The 24,188-nt window shown below is 47.5% G+C and overlaps 1 protein-coding gene across 1 annotated transcript; it reads right to left on the bottom strand.

The window, feature by feature from the left end:
- Positions 1-2,111: 2,111 nt before the first annotated feature.
- On the bottom strand, positions 2,112-23,735 carry Ap3m2 (adaptor related protein complex 3 subunit mu 2). Its single transcript, XM_032918903.1, has 9 exons — positions 23,632-23,735; positions 21,926-22,265; positions 18,061-18,232; positions 15,156-15,293; positions 11,536-11,621; positions 11,189-11,322; positions 9,527-9,734; positions 9,174-9,318; positions 2,112-4,203 (listed from the first exon to the last, which is right to left on the bottom strand). The coding sequence occupies exons 2-9, from the start codon at positions 22,196-22,198 to the stop codon at positions 4,103-4,105; spliced, it is 1,257 nt and encodes a 418-aa protein (XP_032774794.1). The 5' UTR covers positions 22,199-22,265; positions 23,632-23,735; the 3' UTR covers positions 2,112-4,102.
- Positions 23,736-24,188: the final 453 nt, after the last annotated feature.

Raw genomic sequence — 24,188 nt, 5'->3', positions numbered from 1 at the left:
GATTTTTGTTCTTATTGGGAGCTTTGAATTTCTCACTGAGAGGAAACACTTTCTTTCAACCTTCTTGATCTTTCTTTGGTCTATCCAACCCCATGGCATTTACTTGTGAATCAGGGCTACTAAATAAAATATCGGTTACCTGAGCACAGAGACTGATACTATGGGTGTTGATAAGAGTGGAGACAGGCGGGCCCTTAGTGGCCAGTGAGCAAGAGAGTGTGGAGATGAGGGAGGGGCGAGGCATGATCTGTGTCTAGGGAAAGATGGGTCCTGCCAGGGTGAGATGGCAAAGTCAGAGATAGACGTCATCAAGCTACTCAGAACAGTACACAACCTGAAAGGTTATCTGTTCCTGGAATTTTCCATTTAATACTTGCAAAATTGCTAGGGAAAGGGGAGGGCACTGTACTAGAGAAATGTCTGAGAAGTGGGCCAAAAAAACTGGATCCAAGAGTAAAGCCGCTTACAGCCAAACTCACATAAAGGAAGAAGAGACCCCCCCATAGGCTTGATTTCTTCACACAGGCTGTCCCTTGACTTCTTCACACAGGCTGTGGTATATAGAACCTGCCTTCCAATGGAGACATATGTGTCAGGTCTAAGAGAAACAAAAACAGAACTTTTTTTTTTTTTTTTTTTTTTTTCCGAGCTGGGGACCAACCCAGGGCCTTGAGCTTCCTAGGCAAGCGCTCTACCACTGAGCTAAATCCCCAACCCCCTTTTTTTTTTTTCTGGAGCTGGGGACCGAACCCAGGGCCTTGCGCTTCCTAGGCAAGCGCTCTACCACTGAGCTAAATCCCCAACCCCCAGAACTTTTTTTTAAAAAACGTTCATTGGTGTTTTGACTCCATGTAAGTCTATGTGAAGCAGTTAGAGTTCCTGGAACTGGAGTTACGGACAGGCGTGAGCTGCCTCGTAGTGGATGCTGGGAATTGAACCCTGATCCTCTGGGAGAACAGGGAGAACATCTCTCCAGTCCTTAAACCGAACTCTTAAGAAGCACAACACACTTCCAGGTAGTAAACGGAAGTCTGTTGGGGTGCACTCTGTGAGGGTTGTCTCTGTATATTCGACTGCTGATTGCTACACCAGCAGAGAGCTGAGGGCTGGCTGGATTTTCACATTGTTATTCTTATATGTCATCATTATCTGCCTCCGGACTTTGTAAATACCCTTCCTTCCTCCCTCACCTTTTGATTGGCTTAGCAAAGATCTGACAGCCAATAGCTAGGCAGGAAAGGGGAGGCGGGACTTATGGGCGGACCGAGAGAGCGGGTCATAGACTAGGATAAGAAGATTAAATTAGATGAGCTAGACGGGAGATTGCCCAAGGTAAAGGCCTAAGCTATACTAAAAAGTCTCTATGTCATTATTTAACCTCTGGCAGGTCCAAAAAGGCCCGCTATAGATGTCTAAACAATCGGTTTAGAAGTGGAGTATCAGTGTTGATGTTGACTGGCAGGATAAGACGCCTCCTGGTGATCAGAATGAGGCTCTCTCCCCTTATGTGTTTGGATTCTTGGTCCCCAGTGGGTGGAACTGCTTGAAAAGGATTAGAAAGTGTGGCCTTATTGGAGGTGGTGTGTCACTGGGGGTGGGACCCCGAGGTTTCAAAAGCCCACACCACACCCACTATGCTCTCTGCCTCCCGCTGGTGGGTGGAGCTGTGTGCTCTCAGCTGTGCCTGCCATCTTGCCTTTGCTCTGGCATCACGGACTCTAACCCTGTGGAACTGTAAGCTCAATTAAACACCTTTGATGAGTTGCCTTGGTCGAGGTTTTTTTGTTGCAACAACAGAAAAGTAAGTCACCCCTGACGCCTGTCTCCCTTGGAAACTCTACAAGAGACACTTGGGACCTGGCAGTTCCCACCTCCTGCCCGTGTGGAGCACAGAAAAGGTCTGCTATGGGCACCAGGAGCTTTAATGGCATTGCCTTTTACAACCTGGTAAAATCATTAGGTTCCTCTGGACATTGGCGGCCACCAGCCTTGCAAATAGCACCAAATGACCCGTCTCCCAGGGTAACTGGAGACTCGCCCTTTACACATGGTCTTACATGTCCCAAATGAGTGTCTTCTACTTAGTGAAGGGCAGTCTTAGTAACCAGACAGAGTCCACAAGACTGGTAAAGCTTTATTAAGACTTCAACAGAAATGCTACTTCCACACATGGACCACACACATGGAGCGAGCAGCTATGGAGAGGCCCTGCACGACCTCTGCTGACAGCCACTGGGTGGGGACGGCGAGGCTTGGCTGTATCCACGGTGTCTGGGCCTGGGGAGCCCGTACTCCAACCCTGTCTCTGCCTAGAAAAACAAGCTATACTGTGCTCTTGGGAGTAATGAGCCACACGTACAAACCTAAACACACACGGGGACCGATGCAAATAGTTACCTATGACCCAAGAAACCTCGGAATCCCCCAGAGCCTGTGAAAGTGACCCGAAGTGTCCCCTGCAGCAGGGTGTGGGGCTACACTAGTCCAAATCCTGGTAAGGAACATCTGACTGTACACAGTGCAGTTCACCCCACAAGGAAACCACAGAGTAACTCTACTGGGCAGCAAAAATAAGTCCTGGCCACAGCATGAGAGCACTAGCAAACAATAGAAACTAAGCAAGCACGAGCACTTAGACACGGGACTTCAGGGGGAGCCCTGCAGACTGAAGCAAGCCGGTCTTCTCCCTCCAGGCACAATACAGAGCACAGGCTGCTCCCTAAGCTCTAAGTTAAAAACAACACACACCCGCACCTTCTGTGTTTAGTAAAATGACTAAAGGACACATTGAAACAGATTGAGAATACTCTGCTCCTTAGGCTGCTGGGTTCAAACTGGGGAGTAATGGGGAGCTACTCGTGGCCAACACTGCCTGCCCTCCTATGGTATTCTATTCAGAGACTCAAGACACCTTTTTAGGTTGTAAGAACGGACTGGGAGCTGTCTGTCTGGAGACCGGAACAGACAGTGGGAAGCATTTGTGCACTCGCGCATGTCCTCAATGGGTTCACATCTACTCAGGGGTTCTGATGGGACCTTCAGACAGGAAAAAGCAAGGCATAGGGCCAGTCCGGCCTCACAAACATTAATGTAATGGAGGTCACCGAGCATGGGCATGGTCCACTGTGGGAGGTGAGTTCCACCTCGACTCTGCCACTATCATTCACAAGATCTGCCTGCACCGAGCACTGCTGTTTTGGGGGGCGAGCCCACCGAGGAGTCAGATAACCAGCAGAAGGCTGTAAGCTGCTCTGACAGGTAACCTTCCCACCAGGACGATGGGCCAGCGCAAACAGCGAGTGAGAATCTCAAGAGGCAGGCCGTGCGTGGCACCTTAGTCTCCAAAGGACGCTGATCCCACTGCAGTTTCAGTTCAAGCGTGGACTTGAACTTTGAAAGTCCTGGACATGCAAATCCTTTCTACACGTAAGAGGGGGTCAGAAAGCAACCACTGCGTTCTGCTCGTCCTAGCCCCTGGGGAGATTCTGATGACTGTTCTCACCAACTCTTCACTGTAACCTCTCTCTTCACAACTCTCTTCACACCAGCTTCTCGGTCTTGCCCCTCGTAGAGCAGATCTGTCTTGTACTGTGGACGGTACCAGGAATGAACCAGGGCTCGCACAGGACCCAGGTCGGCACTTGATCACCGAGTTACAACCCAGACCAACGAATCAAATCTCAACTGCTCTTTCTTGGACTAACACCCATTTTTTCTATTCTTTTTTTTTTCTCTTTCAAATCTTTCTATCATAAAAAAAAATCGATATAGACATCTTCCATTGGGGTTAGGTGATTGAAACCAAACGTCAAAGGCCGGTTTTTCCCGATGGCAACCGTGTTAAGAGGTGAAATGCAGTGCGACAAGGCCACCGCTCTCCAGCCCACACCTCTAGGACTCAGTCAGTGCTGCGATGGGTTTGGCTGCGTTTTCCCTGAGGAACCTCCTGTCCCTCCATCACTTATGTGGTACTGAAGACAGAGGACAACGGGGGCAGATGGAGCCTGAGGGAACTGACCTAAGAAACAGGCTGACATTTTACTTTTAGACAAGTAAGAAACGAAAAAGTGTTCGTGACTGTTCCTTCACCAAGACTTTCCCTTCAGGTTCGGACTTGGAACTTGCCGGCTTTGGTCATGTATTTTATGCCCTTAAAGGGCTTGTACTTCTCTCCGTACATATCCAGACGGTTCACTTTGAGTCCTGGAGGGAGGGAGGAAGGGAGGAGTGAGTCGTAAGTATCTCCCAGGAGTGGCAAGCAGACAGTCTGGGTTTGTGTCAGCGCACACAGCAGGGTGTGTAGAAGACACTGTCTAACAAGCCTGCTCTGCCAAGCAGAGGCGGACAGCCCTGCAATCTCTCTACTCGCATTTACAGCAACGGCTGCATCAGAGGACGGCTCTCCTGGGGGAAGCCGTCTTCTCGGTGGACAGGGCAGAGAGGCAGGCACAGACCGCAGCAGGGGTGAGACAGAGTCACACGGTGTTTTGCTCAAGTTGTTTGACTGACTGAATGATAGCAGCATAATGAAAGGGATGGATCGATGAAGGCTTCCTAAAGACTCTTGCCCAACTGGACAAAAATCGGTTTGCCCATAGCATTATGGCCCATTATGAGGTTTAAGAAAAAGAGCATCACTTAACTTAGTCACCTAAGTTAAGGAGTCTTTCAGAAAGGAAAAACAATGCTCTCTAGAGAGAGCCCATGTCTTTCTAAGGCTCTTAGAGGCCATTCTAAAAGTTAAACAAGAATAAAAGTGTTTTAGGAGCTGCCAGGACGTAACATACCCGGCAAATGGTATCTCTTATTACTTTCTGAAGTACAGTGAAGCCTGGCGGTCTCTAAAGACGGTGCCAGCGAACACAAGTCTGCTGAAGTCAGGGGCACTGGGGGCTTAGTTCTTCCCTGTTGGGCCCTACCTTGGTGTTTCCCTCCCCCCTTGCTGAGCCTTTTAGCCTGCTATAGCAAGAAATTGTTTACACCCTTGGGAGCTGCTCTGGGAGCTACTCTTAGCCCCTGATTTGGGGCTGGGATTCTCCATGGCACCCTTCCTCCCTGCTGAGCCTTCCTGCTTGTTGTTGTTAAGAAGTTGTTTATGCCCCTGATTGGGCCGGAACTTTCACCACATAGACTTTTTCCTGTTTTCCTGGTTGGGGGTTTTCACCTGCCTTGTTGTTTTCCAAGGAGATCTCAGTAAAGCCTTGGAGGCACTCGCTGAAAACCGATGACCTGTGTATTTGATTTATTTCAATCCGCAGACCCACGCCTGATACTCACACACTGTCGATTTGCAGGCACCCGACATCTGGAGGTTCCACCGAGATCGGGAAAGAAGAGGACAAACTGACGGATCGTTCAAAACCCGCCGGCAAGGAAGGGAAGAATTGGGGACAAGCGACCATGGGGCAAAACTGGGAGTAAGTAGTGCTACAAAGGTTTTGTCTTAGTGATGGGAACTACAAGTTCCTCGTTATTGGTCGTAGATAAGCTTGTAATTTACTCAAACAACAAGGTACTGGTATTAAGGTAAAGATAGCCCAAGATTTTGTTAAAACTATAGAACAAGTCAGTCCTAGGTTTATAGCTAGTGGCGGTTTGAATATTCTGGATTGAACGGAGGTTGAGAAATTGGGGAAAATGGGCTAGGAAAGGCCCCAGTAAGCAGAATTCAGAAGGACTGCAGAAATTGAAAGCGTGTGGCGTGTGCAAAAGATAAAGATTTGGGGTAGTGCTGAGTAAACCTTGTCAAAAGGGACAAGGTAATAATGGTAAAATTTTTTTGTGTATGTGTTCTCTTAGAGTTATGCTAAAATCTAAAGAAGCAAAGTCAATTCTCATAGATGCTTTTAGTCTTTGGACTCTGACTAGAGACAGTTTACACCCTAGACAAGAGAGAGAATGGGGTTGAGAAAAACAGTCCTCCCGGACTCTCCACAGATGCTTTGGCAAAAGAAGGAAATGAGCTTAAGCCTTTTTGGAGCTCTCCTGGGAACAGAAGGAGGTGGGAGACCTTATTCCTGGTTCTGGTCCTTTAAGATATCTGGGTCCCTTTGGTGGAACACCATCTAGTTCTTTTCCTCTGTGTCTATTGTTTGTCCTTGGTGCACCAAGTTGTCCATGTATGTCAATTTATGTCTGGGTTTTGCTTCCGTTGCTTGAATGTTTTGTGTTTCATGTTTAAAAGAAAAAAAAATGGTTAAAACTTTAATTGCTGGTTGATTCACCCATTGATGAAGTTTTAACTCCTTTCAAGAAAGGAACAAATAAAAAGTTTCAATTGGCTTTTGGAGCCCTGCATCTGTAGTTAGAAGCCTAAGTCCGCTGGGGAAGCTCCCCAGGGGGCTGGCTAAATGTTTACACTAGCCGATCCTAAAGGCATAGAGCTTCACAGCTTCTATGGCAATGGAACTGAATTTTTCTCTTAGAAAAATTTTTGACTGGGATTATTGGACTCAACAGGTGACAAGGTGTTTCTCTTAAAACTATACCTAGAAAAAGTAAAAATGGTGATTGATTTAAATATTAAAGATATGTGTAGCCACTTCATTTTTGTTTCTGATTGGTTTTAAGTGTATAATACCTCTACATTGTCTTGGTTAAAGGTTACTGGCTTTTAAGTTAATGAGTATGGTTAAAAAGTTATAACATTGGTAACATAAAGTTGACTTAAACCTCATAATAGATAGAGTAATTTTAGACAACATGTGGCATGAACCAACCCAGGGAAACAGGTCTTAATTGGAATAATATTTTAATATAATTCTTATCCTAGAAACCAGACTTATAAAAATTTAGGACAATGTCTCTTTGTTAAGGAATTAGAGCCTACACCATCATCCATTCATACGCAAGAATTGGCAGTCAAACTTTAAAGCATGAGGAATGAACTTGGTGTTTTGGAAAGACTAGATTTTAAAGAATAGATGGTTTGTTGAAGGTTGAGTTTTGTTTTCCAAAGTTATGGTTGTGCTCTGGTGTTAAAGGGAAACTTAAAGATTGTGGTTAAAGATTTCTAGTGTTACATTGGCTACAGTTTACAGTTTGATCACAGACAAGCTCAAGATTCTAACTCACACATATTTGTAATTAAGAAAAATCAAACAGGTGGAGATTGTTAACAGGATTTACAAAAGGTTGATGAGGCTATAGACACTATTTGTTTACTCAAACCGCTATTTCGAGAAATATATGTAAAATTATTATGGATTTAAGAGATTGTTTTTATGCTGTTTCTTTACATCCTGGTGATTGTAAAAGATTTTCATTTAGTGAGCTTGCTTGTAATTTTGGAGAGCCCATGAAAGTGATACCATTGGAAAGTTTTGCCTTGAATCACTTTTGGCCCTACATTATGTAAAAATTTTCTTTGTCACTGCTTCAATACAAGAAGACTTTGAATTTTTCAGTGTATTATTCATTATATAGACATTTTAATTTTACTACAAGCTTACAACGTGCTTTAAATTTTTGGGAGTAGCTGCTGCTCCAGAAAAGATTCAGTATTTCTTTTCAATATTTGAGACATTGGTCAACTAAGCAGAGAGAAAAAATTTTCTAAAATCTGTGCCATTTGGGTTGGCACCCCTTTTCCTTTGGTTCGGAATGGGACTAAGGCAGTGTCAAGGGAGGAGATTCTCAATTGTTCTTCCAGGTCCTTTCCTACCGACCAGTTGCTGGGAACAGGGAGATTCTGCATGGATTGTTCGAGTTCCTGGTGTGATCCCCATACCTCTGGATAAAGGCTGATGCCCAGTGGTACTCTACAGGCATAAAAGAAACTTTGGCATTACTGCGACAGTCATTGCTGCCATCGCCATTTCAGCCACTACTGCTACAGTGGCCGGTGTGGCCATATCTCAGTTGACAGTTGTCGTTGGGACTGTGGGACTATGGATACATTCTGGAGAAGTTGCCACGGCATTGGCTGTGCAGAATAGCATTAATATTCAGATTCAGTTGGTCATTCTTTATCTCAACCAACAAACTGTTCTCAATTGGACTTCCTCTGTGAAACCCATGTTATATCTTGTTCTAACTTTTATCATTCTATGTGTGTAACCCCTGTTAAGGTCCTTAATAGTGGCAAGGCTGTTGGGGATGAATGCTTATCTTGATTGCTCGCTCTTAGCAGCTGCCCTTGGGCTGTTTTAAGGTACCAACAGATCCAGTCTCAGGCTGAAACCAAACAGGTTTGGTTTTCATTGGCCGGGAATAATCCATTGGCCCAAATTAGGCTCAGTTTGTATGACAAGTAGTTAGCCGAAGACGGGCAACCTTCTGGGACCATACTCTCCTAAGACAGAAAATCCTGAGGCTGGCGGGATTTTCAGAGACAGGAAAGAGTTTTGGAACCCCAGATTGATCCTAAGACAGGCGCTACTTAAAAAAATAAAAGAGGGGGAATTGTTGGGCCCTACCTTGGTGTTTCCCTCCCCCCTTGCTGAGCCTTTTAGCCTGCTATAGCAAGAAATTGTTTACACCCTTGGGAGCTGCTCTGGGAGCTACTCTTAGCCCCTGATTTGGGGCTGGGATTCTCCATGGCACCCTTCCTCCCTGCTGAGCCTTCCTGCTTGTTGTTGTTAAGAAGTTGTTTATGCCCCTGATTGGGCCGGAACTTTCACCACATAGACTTTTTCCTGTTTTCCTGGTTGGGGGTTTTCACCTGCCTTGTTGTTTTCCAAGGCTTTTGCCTTGGGTATATAAGGAGATCTCAGTAAAGCCTTGGAGGCACTCGCTGAAAACCGATGACCTGTGTACTTGATTTATTTCAATCCCGCAGACCTACGCCCGATACTCACACACTGTCGGTGCAGGCACCGACACTTCCCATTCCTGGTAAAAAATGGAGTAGCACCCTAATACCAAACACCTTGGGCAACTCAAACCGGCAACTCTACACGACCCAACAATGACCTGTGGAGACCTCTGTCAGCCCATGCTCATGGGTGCCCCAGACACTCTGACTCAAGTCTTTATGGCAGCTTCTAAATGATCCGTACGTTCTCCCCAGGAAGGGACTGGGAGGGATCCTACTAATGATCCGTATCAGGTAATAAAACCAGACCCAATACTATGCCCATCCTCAGGTAGCCCCGGGAAGACACTGAGGTCTGCCCCTGGCAGAAGAACACCATTTCCACTCCTTTCAAAACCACCCAAGGTGTGCCACTCACCAGAAATGGCCAGCTGCTGGATCTTGAACTGAAGATTAATTGTAGGGTTCTCATCGGGTTTAGAAGCTCCGACCTGGAGACCCATTGTCCCCTTCAAACTTGGCAGCTTTTGCGGGTTTATTTTTCCTACATCCCAAGACAGCATCTTGGAAGGAAACATAAAGAAAGTGGGTTTCCCCACACAACCGGAGTGGTGTCTTCATCTGAGCCACGGCCTCAAGTCTGTCCACCTTCATAGTATAAGCGACCTCTGATGGGAGGGGGGGGGTTCCATAGAGAACCTCCTGTCAGAAATATCTGCCTTCTGCCACATGCAGCCCGTGTGGACGGCGAGTCAAATGCCCAACCCCTACCTTTGTCACCGGGTCGAACGTGTGTGTCCCCTGGGATGGAGTGAGACTCATGTTCAAGACTCCCTTGGGCATCTGGCTGGTTACAGTCACACCCTCTATGGTCTTCCCCATGGTCTGCTTCGGCCCCACTGTGATTTCAAAGCGTCCAAGTGAGCCACTGTCCCGGAAGCTGATGCTGTGTTTGACGTAGACTGGAATGGCAACTAGGCTGCAAAAGAGACAAAACACCTTCTTCAAAAAGAAAACAGTAGGGGCTGGGGAGATGGTTCAGCCCTTAGGACCACCTGCTGTTCTGGCAAGGACCCAGGACTCCAGTTCCAGCGTATCAGACACCAGACATGCATGTGAGATACAGACACACACATAAGCAAGACACTCATAAAATAAAATAAATAAATCTAAAAGAATAAAGTGGGAAAAAAACACCCTTTGGGGGCTGGCAAGCTATAGCACCAGCTAAAAGCACGGGCTGCTCTCGCAGAGGACCGAGGATTGATTCCCAGCACCGGCATGGACGCTCACAAGAGTTCCAGTTCCAGGGGATCTGACAGCCTCTTGTGGCCTCCACAGCAACCAGTCATGTATGCAGTGCACATACATGCAGTCAAACACTTACACACAGATAGCAGGTAAGAGACCTTTAAAAATAAAATACCCCCTTTGATATTCTCTTGATACCTTTTCTCACTTATTTAAAACTATCTTTATTTTTAAATGTACTGGGATGTGTGTGTGTGTGTGTGTGTGTGTGTGTGTGTGTGTGTGTGTGAGAGAGAGAGAGAGAGAGAGAGAGAGAGAGACAGAGAGACAGAGAGACAGAGACAGAGAGAGACAGAGAGAGAGACAGACAGAGAGTGAAAGAGGGAAAGACAGAGAGAGAGGCAGAGAGAGAGAGAGAGAGGCACAGAGAGAGGGGGGGAGAGTGGGAGAGAGAGAGAGAGAGAGAGAGAGAGAGAGAGAGAGAGAGAGAGAGAGATATACATTAATACTGATATCCTTCTGCTTCACTGAGGTTGAATAACTTGCCTGGGACCTGGTCATATCTATAAGGAGAGGGGAGGTTTGAGCTGGGGTGATTGGATTCAGGTACATAGGCTGGAGGCACCAGAGAGGAGGCATTGGCCCTATCTCATTAGGATCCCAACTCCACTCAGTTTCCATGCCTTCTACTGCAAAACAGTACTCAAGACGCATGTGAGACCAAAACGCACTGCACTGGAGTCTTTCAAAGCATGATTAAATGCTTTATGGAGGCCAAGGGATTTAATAGGGATATGCGGAATATTCTAAGAAAAACATTCCTCCTTTGAAGGTGGCAACAATGTAACAGCAGCTGCTATGCTGGTAGCCCACACCTGCAGGCCCAGGAGGAGGACTGTGAGTTTAAAACCAGTCTGGGCTGGTTTTGATGGACTCAGCAGACACCACTATGAAAGCAGTAATGGCAGCCTCAGTGACCACTCAGTGAAGCAAGGTCCACTCAAGTCCTCACAGAAAGACACTCACTATCCCCAGACAAGAGACAGGGTGGGGGAAAGCAGCTCCCTGCACCAGCACAGCTTGGGACCTAAGGAGCTGGAACGTGAACCCAGGTAAATGGAGCCCAGGAGCCGGTGGCTCCTCACTACAGACAGAGCTTCCACAGACAGGGACTCTGCTTACTTCTGTGCACTGACGTGGTAGGAGAGCAGGCGGAAGTTGCCGTCAGGAGGGATGAAGGAGAGGATGCGCTCAGATTCCCAGCGCTTGAAACGGACACAGGGGTGGAAGCTAACATCGTCCAGCAACCTGGGGTTCTGCAGAGCCAGGCGGGGAGAACAGAAAATGGGGGTAAGCGCCCAGGTTTCCCTGGAAAAGCAATGCAGACGACATTTTCTCTAAGCACATACGCGCGTCCAAGGGCCAGGGTAGGCTTCGTGGCCACCCTGATTACTGCTTGTGCTAGCTTGCTCTCATTCTTTCCAGAAACACCTCCTTGACATAAGGTGAGCAATGGCTCTAGGCATTACCATGAAGGACAGCGTGAGATCTGGCATCCCGGTCAGTTTAACACAGGCATCAATCACCCCTTGGATCTCAGCGGTGACTGTGGAACCTAGGAGGAAAAAGAGGAGGACTGCTGGGACCACACAAGTCTCAGGTCTCGTCCGGCTGCCCGCCTCTGTCCGTCCTTCCTTCCTCCCTCCCGCCTCCCTGCCCGCCTCTCCTCTAACCACCCATTTCATTTATTCATCCAATCTGTCCATCATCCAAGCTCAATCTATGAACTCCAACGGAAGCATGGAGACAGAGACCAGTGAGAGATGTTCTAGAAGGGTTTTGCACGGAGCGCCAGTCGCAGAGCACCAGCAACTTAACTAGTGGTCCAGATAAGTTTAGAGATTCGCTTAAAGAGGCTGACCTCCAGGAGCTCAGCTGCCAAGGCTGAGGCTGCCCCTGGTCTTCACCCTACAGATCCCTGTCCACACATCTTCAGACTTCTCCCTCTACAAGCAATCCTCCCTCTCCTCACTCCTCCTCCTCTCTTCCTCTCTCCCTCCCTTTCTCTCTCTCCCCTTCCATCCTCCCTCTCCCCACTCCTCCTCCTCCCTTCCTCTCCCCTTCCCTTTCTCTCTCTCCCCTTCCATCCTCCCTCTCCCCCTCCCTCCGTCTCTCCCCTCCTTCCCCCTCTCTCCTCCTCCTTCCCTCTCCCTCTCCATCCTCCTCCCTCTCTTTCTCCCCCTCCCTCCCTCTCTTAATCTTCCCTTCCATCCTTAGCTGCTCTTCTGCTACACATGTGGGCCTCTGCGTGTTCTAATGTGCACTTAGGCCAAGTCTGTCTTGTCTTATTCTCCTTGCTGTCCTTAGCTTCAGTCTTGACCACACCCAATTATCAAAGTCTTTCTCTTTTTAATTGGAAAAAGATTGTTTCTGATCACTTTTCTCCCCAACTCCTCCCAGATTCTAACTACCTCCCTACTCACCCAACTCTATGCCCCTCTCTCTTTATTTAAAAAAAATAATCCGGGTTGGGGGTTTAGCTCAGTGGTAAAGCGCTTGCCTAGCAAGCGCAAGGCCCTGGGTTCGGTCCCCAGCTCCAACAAAAAAAAAAAATCCAAATGCAAACAGAAAAACCCCACAAAAACACAAAATTGGAAACAGAAGTCCAATATAACAAAATAAACATGCCCAAACAAAGCTATAGAAGACACAAGTCAACAGAAATACCATTGAATTCATTTTGCACTAGCCGTCTACTGCTGGGAACAGGCCTGCCCTTGGTGTGGTTACTATACCCAGTGAGACTCCATTAGAGAAGACTTAGTTTTCCTCTGCAAGTGGCTGTCAGCTGTAGATCGCTTTGGTTAGGGGTGGGACCTGGGTCCCCATGACAGTCCCGGGACCCTGTGTGGCCTGCATCTGTGCAAGCCCTGTGTCACCCTGCACTTCAAGCTCAGCCTTACTCCTGATCAGGGGAGGACTCTGCAGGTGTCATCAGTGCTGCAAGCTCATTGCCAGCTGCAGATTCGCTCTGACTCCCTGATGGCCCCAATTCTGGAGTTTAAGGTGGTACTATCCATGCAGGTGCCTCAGCCAGGTGTGCACGGCCGACTCTCACCCCTTCTCTCTCCACGTCTGGCTTAATACTATTTTTGTAGGTCAGGCTGGTCTTGAACTTGCTCCTTGTGCCTCAGCTTCCAAGTTCTGGGATAAAAGGTAAGCCACTCTGTCTGGGAACCAACTCCTCTCTTCCTGGAGATATTTATTTACTGGACACCTGCACTTTGAATTGGAACTTTAGTCACAACCTCCTAATAGTGTCCCTGCCTCCAGCCCACCTCACAGTCTCCCACACTATAAGGAGACTAGCTGTGGCGGTTTGAATATGCTTGGCCCAGGGAGTGGCACTATTAGGAGGTGTGGCTTTGTGGGTGTAGGTGTGGCCTTGCTGGAGGATGTGTGTCACGGTGGGGTTGGGCTCTGAGACCCTCCTCCTAGCCACATGGGAAACAGTCTTCTATTTGACTTCAGATGAAGATGTAGAAGTCTCAGCTCCTCCTGCACCATGTCTGCCTGGACCCTGCCATGCTCCCACCTTGATGATAATGGACTGAACCTCTGAACCTGTACGCCAGCCCCAATTAAATGTTGTCCTTAGAAGAGTTGCCTTGGTCATGGTGTCTCTTCAGAGCGGTAAAACCCTACCAAAGACAGTGGCCATTGGTTTGGTTTATTTGTTCGTTTTTTTAAGACAATCTCACTATAGAGCTATGACTGGCCTGGAACTTAGAATACAGACTAGGCTGGCCTGGCATTGACAGAGATCACCCACCCATGCCTCCTTAGAGTGCTGGGGTTAAAGGTGTGTCCCATCAAGCCTGACACAAATCGCCACTGTAATAAAAAATGTTATGATATTTTCCTGTATTTTTATTCCGTGGTTATGGGCTATTGCCAGCTTATGTCTGTGCACCACTGTGTGCAGTGCCAATGGAGGCCAGGAGAGGGCGTCAGATCCTCTGGTATGGGAGTTATGGCCAGATGGAAGCCATCCTGGAATTCAAGCCAGCAGAGGAACCCAGGGCTCCTAACTGCTGAGCCAGCTCTCTAGGGTCAATTAGAAAAAAAAAATTAATGTGATATAAAATAACAAAATGTAAAAACCTTATGCTCTGTGAATTTCAAGCACATATACATATAGATATGATCCACATCAAACACGGAGGAAACTTTCTAACATGACAACGTGCTCCTCCCTCTCCTTCCTAGCTAATGGCATCCCCCTTAGTTCTGACTCCTATGACTTCAGATTGCACCCGCTTTCAAGTTTCACTAAGTGCAATTCGCTGTATACAGCATCCGACGCTTTTTTCCCCAACAGTCTAAGAGCCACTCGTGTTGCTGGGTGAATCAATTATTCTTTTTCCACTGGATGACCATATCAAAGCTTACTGATCATTTTTTTCACTAATGGACAGTTGGGGTGTTTCTCATATGAAAAACTGTAGCCGGCCCAGTTCTAAAGCTTCACAGGTTCCTTTTCTCCTCGCGCCTGCGCCCCTCGATCCAGGCGCGTTCCTGTGAATGCCTCTGAATGGCGGATCTCAAGCGCAGCAGGAAGTTAGGACTTCCGTTTACTCTGCTACAGCACGAGGCTATGCCCACAGGCCTGCACCTCCATCACCTGGACCCACTGAGCTATGAGCAAGCTTCCAACAGCAGACAGTGAGTGGGTAAGTGCCTGATTATGAAGGCTCCCACGTGCTCAGAACTTCTATTGACTTAACTGAAGCGAACAGGAAAGAACCTTGCCATTCCGACTCTAGCTCAGCCTCCAGTCCCGAGAAGCCAATACTGCCAAGTGGGACACCTAACCAACGAGAGTGCCCTTTGCACTGCCCTCTCTCCCCCATTTCTTTCATAGTTTCCTGAACCAGCGTCTGGCTGCACAGCCCCAGATGGCCCAGAAATCTTGATCCTCCTGCCTCAAATCCAATGACTGGTACTGACCGCCAAATTCCTCCTTGTTACTCCTTGTCCCACTTCCCCACCCACAATCCTATTTCTTCAGAAGTCCCGCCAAGGGCGATGTGTAAGAGACCGGGCTACTTCATCACGCGCACTCAGGGAACACCCGCATGGTACCTACCTGATTTGTCAATGATGGCGTCTATCTCTTCAACCACGTCGAAATAGGCCTCGTTGTTGGTATATTTCACCCCAGTCCGTCGCCAAGGCACCACCGACAGCTGCCCAGTTGGAAGCTGGTCGCCCACATTGGTGCTTCCTGAGACAATTAATACTGGTAAACTAGAATCAAATTGGTACTTTAATGCCGGTTTGGATCGAACAACCTAAGGATATTCCCCATACAAGTTTCCGTGTCCCTGTTACTCGTGCAACACCATATGGGAGATAAGCCTTCCCTTTCTCCTAAGTAGGACAGCCCCGTCTATTTTTACAAACCATTGTTGCCATCTGGTCTGCTGCCTGGAGCAAGGCTTGGAGGGAGAGCCGCCTGAGAGGTGGATATCATATTCTGGATTTGAGAGTAACAAGGACTGAAGGATCTCAAATTCCACGATAGCTCAGATAATGTTCTGTGTTTCAGTAGGGCTGGGCACCTACACACTGACACAACACCATCATCAGTGAAACACTGTTGTAGTTTAAGGCAGGTCCTCATCAGGTGGATATCATATTCTGGATTTGAGAGTAACAAGGACTGAAGGATCTCAAATTCCACGATAGCTCAGATAATGTTCTGTGTTTCAGTAGGGCTGGGCACCTACACACTGACACAACACCATCATCAGTGAAACACTGTTGTAGTTTAAGGCAGGTCCTCATCACGGGCGGGGATCTGTGTCAGGCTCGCACTGAACAAAAGAGACCCACAGCCAGACCCCGCCCTATCCCTGCATCCGTGCATCGGTTCCTGCTACCCTGCTCCCACAGACATCAAGGCTTATTTTAAATCGAACCAATGACTGTAACTAATTTAAATCCTATTTCTTCTTCCCACTGCCTGTATCTTTTTACTCTAAAGAAAGAACCCCTAAACACATGTATAGTCAGAATATGTATAGAACATTACAGCTTTTCAAAGCGGTGTCTCATGGGAGATTTACCTACAGCTGAGTGAGATGGGGACCTAAAACTGAATAACAAAGCTCTCCCAAAGGCTTTAAGGTTTCAACTAAACTCAGAATGTTGCAAAACACAACTGGGTTGGTACTGTTCTTTTTTTTTAAATCATCAAAACAGCATTGCATGTATCTGGGACACTAATGTTTCTGGCACATGCTCATGTACTTGGTACACTGCATGTTTCTGGCACAACCCATTTTCTCTCAGTCTCCTTTGGAAAAAAAAGTGAAAATTTGTCTTGTCTCCTCCGAGGTGGTAACTCTTCTGAGTTCCTGCCTCAAACGCCACAGGAACTTGATGCCTCTCGATGGATGACAGAACAAATCTAATCCTTCTGTGATCCCTTCACAAAAGTGTCCTGTCCCCCTTCATGGTTGTATTTCCCAAAAATTAGTTTGTCGACTTTGCTGAAACCCCCACTTACATTATAACTAAATCAAAACATTTCCCACGGCAATGGCCATGGCCATAACAAAGCGAAGTGCAAGTAACAGGTTTCCAGGGGCTGCTTTCAAAGCAGAGCCTGCAAACTCACGGGCACTTCCATCACGGAGGGCTGCGGGGCCAATCAGAGGAGTCCTCAAGTCAGTGTGGAAAGACGCAAAAACCATCTCAATACAGAAACGAACAAAGGACACAGAACAGGCCGCCACAGAGGTTGGAAACCTTCCTGGTAACAAGACTGTGTGGAATGAAACACCAATGTCCAGAACCCACACCCTCAGGCCTTAGTAGGGTCTCAACCTTAGTAGGGCTGGCCGCAGTGGGTCAGCTCTACAACAGAAAGCCAAGGCTGCCAGGAGTTTCCGGGCCTGGTGTGTGAGAGTCTCTAAAACCCCTTAGCCTGGCTCCTCCTCTTCCAGAACTGAATAAACAAGACTCAAAAACAAGGGCTGGAGAGATGGCTCAGCGGTTAAGGGCACTGACTGCTCTTCCAGAGGTCCTGAGTTCAAATCCCAGCATCCACATGGTGGCTCACAACCATCTGTAATGGGATCCAGTGTCCTCTTCTGGTGTGTCTGAAGACAGCTAGAGGGTACTCATATATATTAAATAAACAAATCTTTAAAAAGACTCAAAAGCAAGAATCCTATGTTTTGAAAGGATAAAAAGAAATTCAGGAGCATCAGGGGCTTGGCGACGAGCCAGGGTCCGTCGGACATAGGAAAACACCAATCATTAACAATAACGTCAGTAGATCACAGTGGGTGCTCGTAAAACACTGCTAAGAGGCGTGATTTTAAAAAATATACATGCTATCATTTAGAAGTATTTTATCAGGGTGCTGGAGCGATGGCTGGTCAGTTAAGAGCACTGGCTGTTCCTTCAGAAGACGGGTTCAACCCTCAGGACCCACACGGCACCTCACAACTGTCTGCAACTCCAGTTCCGGGGGATCCAGTGCCCTCTTCTGGCCTCCTCAGGGGACCAGGCCACACACGGTACTCAAACACACATGCAGGCAAAATTAAAATTTAAGTAAAAATGTATTCTATCTGTGCATCACTCACCTGTTTAAAAGAAATAAATGCATTCACTATACATGTGTACAAATATTAAAAGAGTAGTTAAATTTGGAGATTTTCATGTTCTCGTATTTCTGAAGTTTCTGACTAATCATATTTTCCCCTTTAATTGGAAGAAAATCCTGTTAAATAAGGGTTTTTTTTTTTTTCTTCAGAGCTGAGATTACATGCTAAAGCCAAGCGCTGTGCCGCCAGGAGCTACATGCAATTGAAGTACAATTATAATTATTAATTCAACTATAATTATAATTTCCACACACGACTATAATTTCGGGTTAGGTCCCCAGCACATGAAAGGTAAGACGAGACTCCCAGGAACCCAGAGATGCCAGGGGTGGGAGCCCGGGCTCCCGCAGCCCCCTACCCCCCGGGGCACACCTGTGATGGTGTTGACTACTGTCCGCAGGATGGTGGGGGGCTTTATCAGCTCCTTGAGGATGTTTGACTCCGTGGCCAAGGGGAACCCATTGTCCAGCATCTCTTCCAACACCTCGTAGACCACCACCACGTTGTCTTTGATCACTGGCTCGGAGCAGACCCCGAAATAGTCCTGATGAGACACAGAAGCATATCGATCACCCAGACGGCAGGGAGAGGTGAAACAATATTCGTGACAGGAGGGACTTGCCTGTCCATGGCGTTCAGGATAGGGCCTCCCTTCTCCTGGGCAGCCTGGCTTAGGTTAACGACCAGGACTGGCGTCTGGTTATCTGTGCTGTCAGTAGACAGAGGAAGCCAAGCTCTTTGCATTGATTCCCTTGGCTTGATGAAAATGTAACAGCATAATCTAGACTAGATGTGCTCACGTACAAAACATGTGAGCCCTTCAAAGCTGCAGAAGTGGCGTGGCGTGGAATTGTACAGAAAACCTTTGACCTTCTGCTGTTAGGTTCTTGAAACTCACTCAGGAAAGGATAGAATGGGGAGTGGGACTAGCCCAGCAGAGGGCCTCTTTAGAGCATCCCTGAAGTTGGGATTTCCAAATGTCTGTCATTTAAAGGGCTAACCGCACAGCAAACGTATGTATCCACGGTGTGGGAAAGCAGGGGAGACCTAGATCATGCTCTTCCTGTCCTCTCTCCCCTTTCTAGTGCTCTGGATCAAACCCAGGGCCTCATAGGCTATAATCTTAAGTGTCCTTGTTAACTCTTCTGGGTCCTGATTGAATGGCACAATGCAGTAACACTATGTGTGCGTACAAACTAGACATGATAGGGATGACAACAACGGCGAGCAGGTGTGTGGTCAGTTGGTGTCTGTTGCTCAAGGTGCCAGGCCTGGCTCTTCCAGGGCCTCCAAGATGGCTACACAAATTACTGAATGGGGGAAGTGAAGGGCACACTGAGAAATCCTGCTCTACTCAGGGGCGTCGCTGACTGCTAAGATGAAGCCGGCCTCCGGGCTCTTCTATCTAAAGACACCGGCAAGGTCTACTTCATTCTTTCTTCTCCAGGTCACACCCCTGAGGGTCTTCACACCCCTGAGGGTCTTCACACCCCTGAGGGTCTTCACACCCGAAGGCCTTCACAGCTCAGGTGAAGGGATGGGCCACAGGTCGTGTCATTGCCTGGCCCTTAAACTGATTCTATGAGATACAGCCTAAACTACACCAGACAGTGATAGGCATCAGTGAGAGTCCAAGGTAAACTCAAGATAAAATTTTAGGGATATATCCAGAGAGAGAGAGAGAGAGAGAGAGAGAGAGAGAGAGAGAGAGAGAGAGAGAGAGAGACGCGCACAAGCATAATTGAAGGAAAATACCATGTTTCCTTCCCAACAGTGATCTCATGTGAAAAATGAGTACTCTTCTCAGGAGGTTCTATAAACCAAACACAACGTAGAAAACTGCAGTTGGCAATGCTGCCACAGGGACTCCATCGCCTCCAAGAACAAGGAACAGATATTACAAGAGGAGAAACACTAAGCTAGGTTCTAAGCCCCACGCTGGCCCACTTTCCCCAGAGGCTTCGAAACTGAACTCAATTCTACTTCCCAGGTTCCTGCGTGGTTTTAATTGTTTCGTTTTTGTCGATTTTTCTTTGTGTATGGGCATTTGTAATGTCTGTCTGCACAGGTTCATACGGTGCCCATAGAGGCCAGCAGAGGGCAGCAGATCGCCTGGAGCTGAAGCTACAGAACGTTGTGAGCCACTGTGTTAGGGCTGGAAATGGAGCCTGGGTTCTGAAGACCCCGTTAGTGTTTTTTTGTTTTTTTTTTTTTTTTTAACTGATGAGCCATTTCTCAAGCCTCACCTCTGCGGTTTTAAACAATTTCTTTTGCTTCCTGGCTTGCAGTAAGTTATACGGTAATTGGTATGACAGCACACCGTTAAGTTGTGTATGGGTTAAGTACTTAGAAATCACAGCAGGGGCCATGGAGGGCAGCTTAACAACTTAACTACTGGATTCTTCTGTTCGCTCCATATTCTGGGCTTGGAATAGTTGAATCAAGGATTGGAATTCCAGAACAGTATTTTGAGATAAAATATGCTTTGGTTCTCTTACAATGAAAACGGTCCTAACCCTGTGATGTGGAGGTGAGCAATGTGGACAGAACAAACTTGCTCCCACCGGGTCATCACGAGCTCCTCCCCTTTCCTACCATAATTCTTATATGCACGTGGCTAACTCCAGACCCCACGTGACAGACAATTTAAACCAAAGAGCCCTTCTCCTAATCTATGGTCCAGGTAATGCAAACAGACATGGGCAGTAAAGTCAGGTGAATCTGTGCTTCGACCACGCTCCCATGTTGGGATAACTCACCTCCTCTCCTTGGTTCCCATTGGGCAGTGTTCTCAACCTTCCTCAATATAACTAACTCCTCATGTTGTGGTGACCACCACCCCCCACCATAAAATCATTTTCATTGCTACTGTAGCTTTTCTACTGTTGTGAATCGTAATGCAGACATCTGATATGCAACCCCTGTGAAGGGGTTGTTTAACCCCTACAGGTGTCATCTCCACCACAGGTTGGGAACCACACTGTCTGAGAGCTACAAACCAAAATGAAAACTACAGCATACCTCACATCCTCACAAGAACGGAAAACCAAGACAGGAACTCAGGCCAGCACACAGGCTCCATGTACTCAACTCATTCAGAATGAAGGCTGAACTCGTCAATGACCCCTGTGCCAGGAACAGCTCAGGTAAGTGCCTCTTGGCTTTTCCTCTTTGTTCTCTTAGAAAACTTGACGCTTGTCATTTATGAACATAACTCAAAGCAACGTAGCTCGCAATGGTTAGCATAAACTTCACGGTGCTAAAGAAATAATCTGAACTCTCCGGGTGGTGGTGACCCACATCTTTAATCGCATCACTTAAGCAGATGTCTGTGAATTTGAGGCTGGCCCTGGTCTACAGCGTGAGTTCCAGGACAGCCAGGACTACGCAAAGAAATCCTGTTTCAAAAAAAACCAAAAACCCTGTCTCAAACCCTGTCTCAAAAAACCAAAAAAATTGTGTGTGTGTGTAAGTGTGAGTGTGTGTGTGTGTGTGAGTGTGTGAGTGTGTGTGAGTGTGTGTGAGTGTGTGGGAGTGGGAGTGAGTGTGTGTGAGTGAGTGTGTGAGTGTGAGTGTGTGTGTGTGTGTGTGTGTGTGTGTGTGTGTGTGTGTGTGTGTGTGAGTGTGTGGGAGTGAGTGTGTGTGAGTGAGTGTGTGAGTGTGAGTGTGTGTGTGTGTGTGTGTGAGAGTGTGTGTGTGAGTGTGTGTGTGTGTGTGTGTGTTGTATGAACTCTAATTTTCGAGCAAAGCTAAGACCATACACTCATGTACAGTGGGTGGCTCTCTCATGAAAGAGGCTTAAAAGCATCTAATTGGCTCTTTTGAACACAGCCAACTAAGAAAATCGGAAGGATCTTAGGATATGAGCAATGCTCAGTTTTGATTTTTAAAAATGCTCTAAACCCAAGCTAAATAAGATGGAGACAATATTATAAAAATATTTTTACAAAACGGCATGAAATGCCAAATGGCTTGTGCCTATAAACCCAACACCCAGAAGGCTGCAGAAGGACTGCTGCAAATGTGAGTTCAGCTTGGGCTACACAGCTCAGGCTAGCCTGGGCTACACAGCTCAGGCTAGCCTGGGCTACACAGCTCAGGCTAGCCTGGGCTACACAGCTCAGGCTAGCCTGGGCTACACAGCTCAGGCTAGCCTGGGCTACAGGATGAGAGCCCACCAGAGGTGTGGTTCTTTTATGGTTTATATACATTTATATAGCTCCCCACATTTACAAACCTGAAATGTGTCCACTACTCGGTGAAGGAATTCAATGACAAACAGAGGCGGGACCTCCGTCTGGATCACAGCCACAAAGAAGATCTTGTGTCGGTAAACGCTCAGAAGGTAGTGGTGAGGTGTAGGGATGACGGGAGGCACATTTTCCGCCTCTGTAGCTCTCTCTTGGGCCTCGAAAAAGTAATCGCAAACAGAGCGGCTGACCACGCTTTTCCAGTGCTTCTCCAGGAAAATATCCCCAGCAGAGTTGATCAAGAAAAGACTGTGAATCATGGTGAAGAAGAGGCCAGTGGGAGAAGTGTGCTGTTTCAGTCTGTGAGCCTCTGGATTTGGCTAAACCCTAAAAATGAAAGAGGCTGGAATCAGTTTCACTGAATTAAAACGCCCTTGTTTTCCAGCAGCTCAAGACCCACCCTCCTTTCAGGATCAGGCTCAAGTCCTCCTCCCATGGGCACAATCAACTTTTCGATATTGTGACAGGACACTGCCATCCACAAAAAGCATGCTCAGGGACCATGTAAGTTGCAAAACATGATGGGAAAATAGATCTCCTCATGATTTAAGTAAGTTTACAGCTTTGTATTGGGCGGCATTCATAGCTGTCCTGGGCCACTTGTGAATTCCCAATAACTAGTAGCCATCTTGTTTGTCCGTTGTCTATTTTCAGTTCTCTTTACTATCGCCTGAGTTATATCCACTTAAAACACTAGTTTCAGGCTTGTGAGATAGCTCAGCGGATAAGGTTTGCTAACCATCCTACCAACAGGATTCAACTCACTGGGACCCATGAGGTGAGCAAAGAGAAGCGACTACCTGTTGTTCACAGGGCACACACAGATACACTTAATTTCCTCTTGAATACTACTCTGCCTGGAACTTGGGAGGTTAAGACAGGAGGATCACAAGACTGAGACCAGCCTGGGTTACATAACAAGATCCTGTCTCAAAAAACCTTAAAGAAATAAAGAAAGATGGTGGGCCCTACCTAAAAGGGGAGTGAGCATTTGAAAAACAGCGGACGGAACTGACATGTACTGTAAGATAAACAAGGGAGTGGACAGCTTCGGCTGGGAATAGGACACAATTTTAAATATCTTACCATTAATCTAATACTGCTGATATGTTTGGGTCAAATGAAATATATTAAAAATTTAACTTATCGTTACTCTACCATGGTTCCTATTCGAAATAACATACACGATGCGCTTTCTAATTCTCCTGAGCAGAGTCGGCCCTTGGAATCTTTGCCATTGTGATCTTTACTCATCCACTAAGGACCTATTCTCTGAATTATCTGTGCACGAAGCACTTCGTTGCGTGCTTTAAAAAAAAACCCTGGAGACACCCTAGTCTGTCTACAGTGACATCTCCAGGATGAGGCTGCTGTCCTGCGCCCAGGGGTGGCCTAGAAACGGGCACAACTGGTCACATTGCTAAGACCTGCTTTCTCTCCCAGGACAGTCCAGACCGCAGGCTGCCAAGACAGGCACAGACAGGTTGCAGCCCAGCAGTCTGCAAGTCTAGGGTATTGGAGGCCCTATGGGCCTAGGAGCTCCAGCCTGAAAACTGTCCAGAAGCAGGGACCCTGGTCCCAGGACTGGGCACCTGCGTTGCCATGGCAACAGTATTTGTGGCCCGCGACTCCACCCGTCTCTCTCCCAGGTGACGCCCAACGCAGCCCTTCCCAACCGCGCGCCCAGCCCTACCAGCTTCGACCAGGTCTCAGGCTCCGTTCCGGCTCCGCAGCAGCGCAATCGCGCTGCGTACAGCTCCCTGCGCGAAGGCTCCGCCCCCTCCTCACCGCTCGCACGTTGATTGGCCAGCCGCTCCCCGGCCGCCGCTCCTGCGCTCTGATTGATCGCCGTTCGCTTGCTAGGCTCTAGCATCCGATTGGCCTTTCTTGAAGGTCCGGTAACCTTCCATTGGTGTAGCCCTGAGACTCCAAACCCTGATTGGAGGATGAAGGCAGTCCGTCATCCAGTCACAAAGGTCGTCCGGGGAGCTAGAAAGTGGCCGGAAAGGTAAAATGATTCCCGGGATACTACTAATTTAATGCATCACAGATAGCCAATCATAACTACCCTTCATTACACAAGTGCACTTAAAAGAGACTGCTTGCCCGGCCTTTTGGCGCAGGTCTTTAATCCCAGCACTCAGGAGACAAGCAGGTGTATCTCAGTGAGTTCGAGGCCAGCCTTGTCTACACTGGGAGTTCCAAACCAGCGGGGAAAGAATGGGGAGAATAGAGGAATAGAGGGGAGGG

This window comes from Rattus rattus, chromosome 13 (genome assembly GCF_011064425.1).
Source record: "Rattus rattus isolate New Zealand chromosome 13, Rrattus_CSIRO_v1, whole genome shotgun sequence".
Taxonomy (NCBI): Eukaryota; Metazoa; Chordata; class Mammalia; order Rodentia; family Muridae; genus Rattus; species Rattus rattus.
The sequence above is the reverse complement of the archived record's forward strand: the minus strand, read 5'-3'. Positions and strand labels throughout refer to the sequence as shown.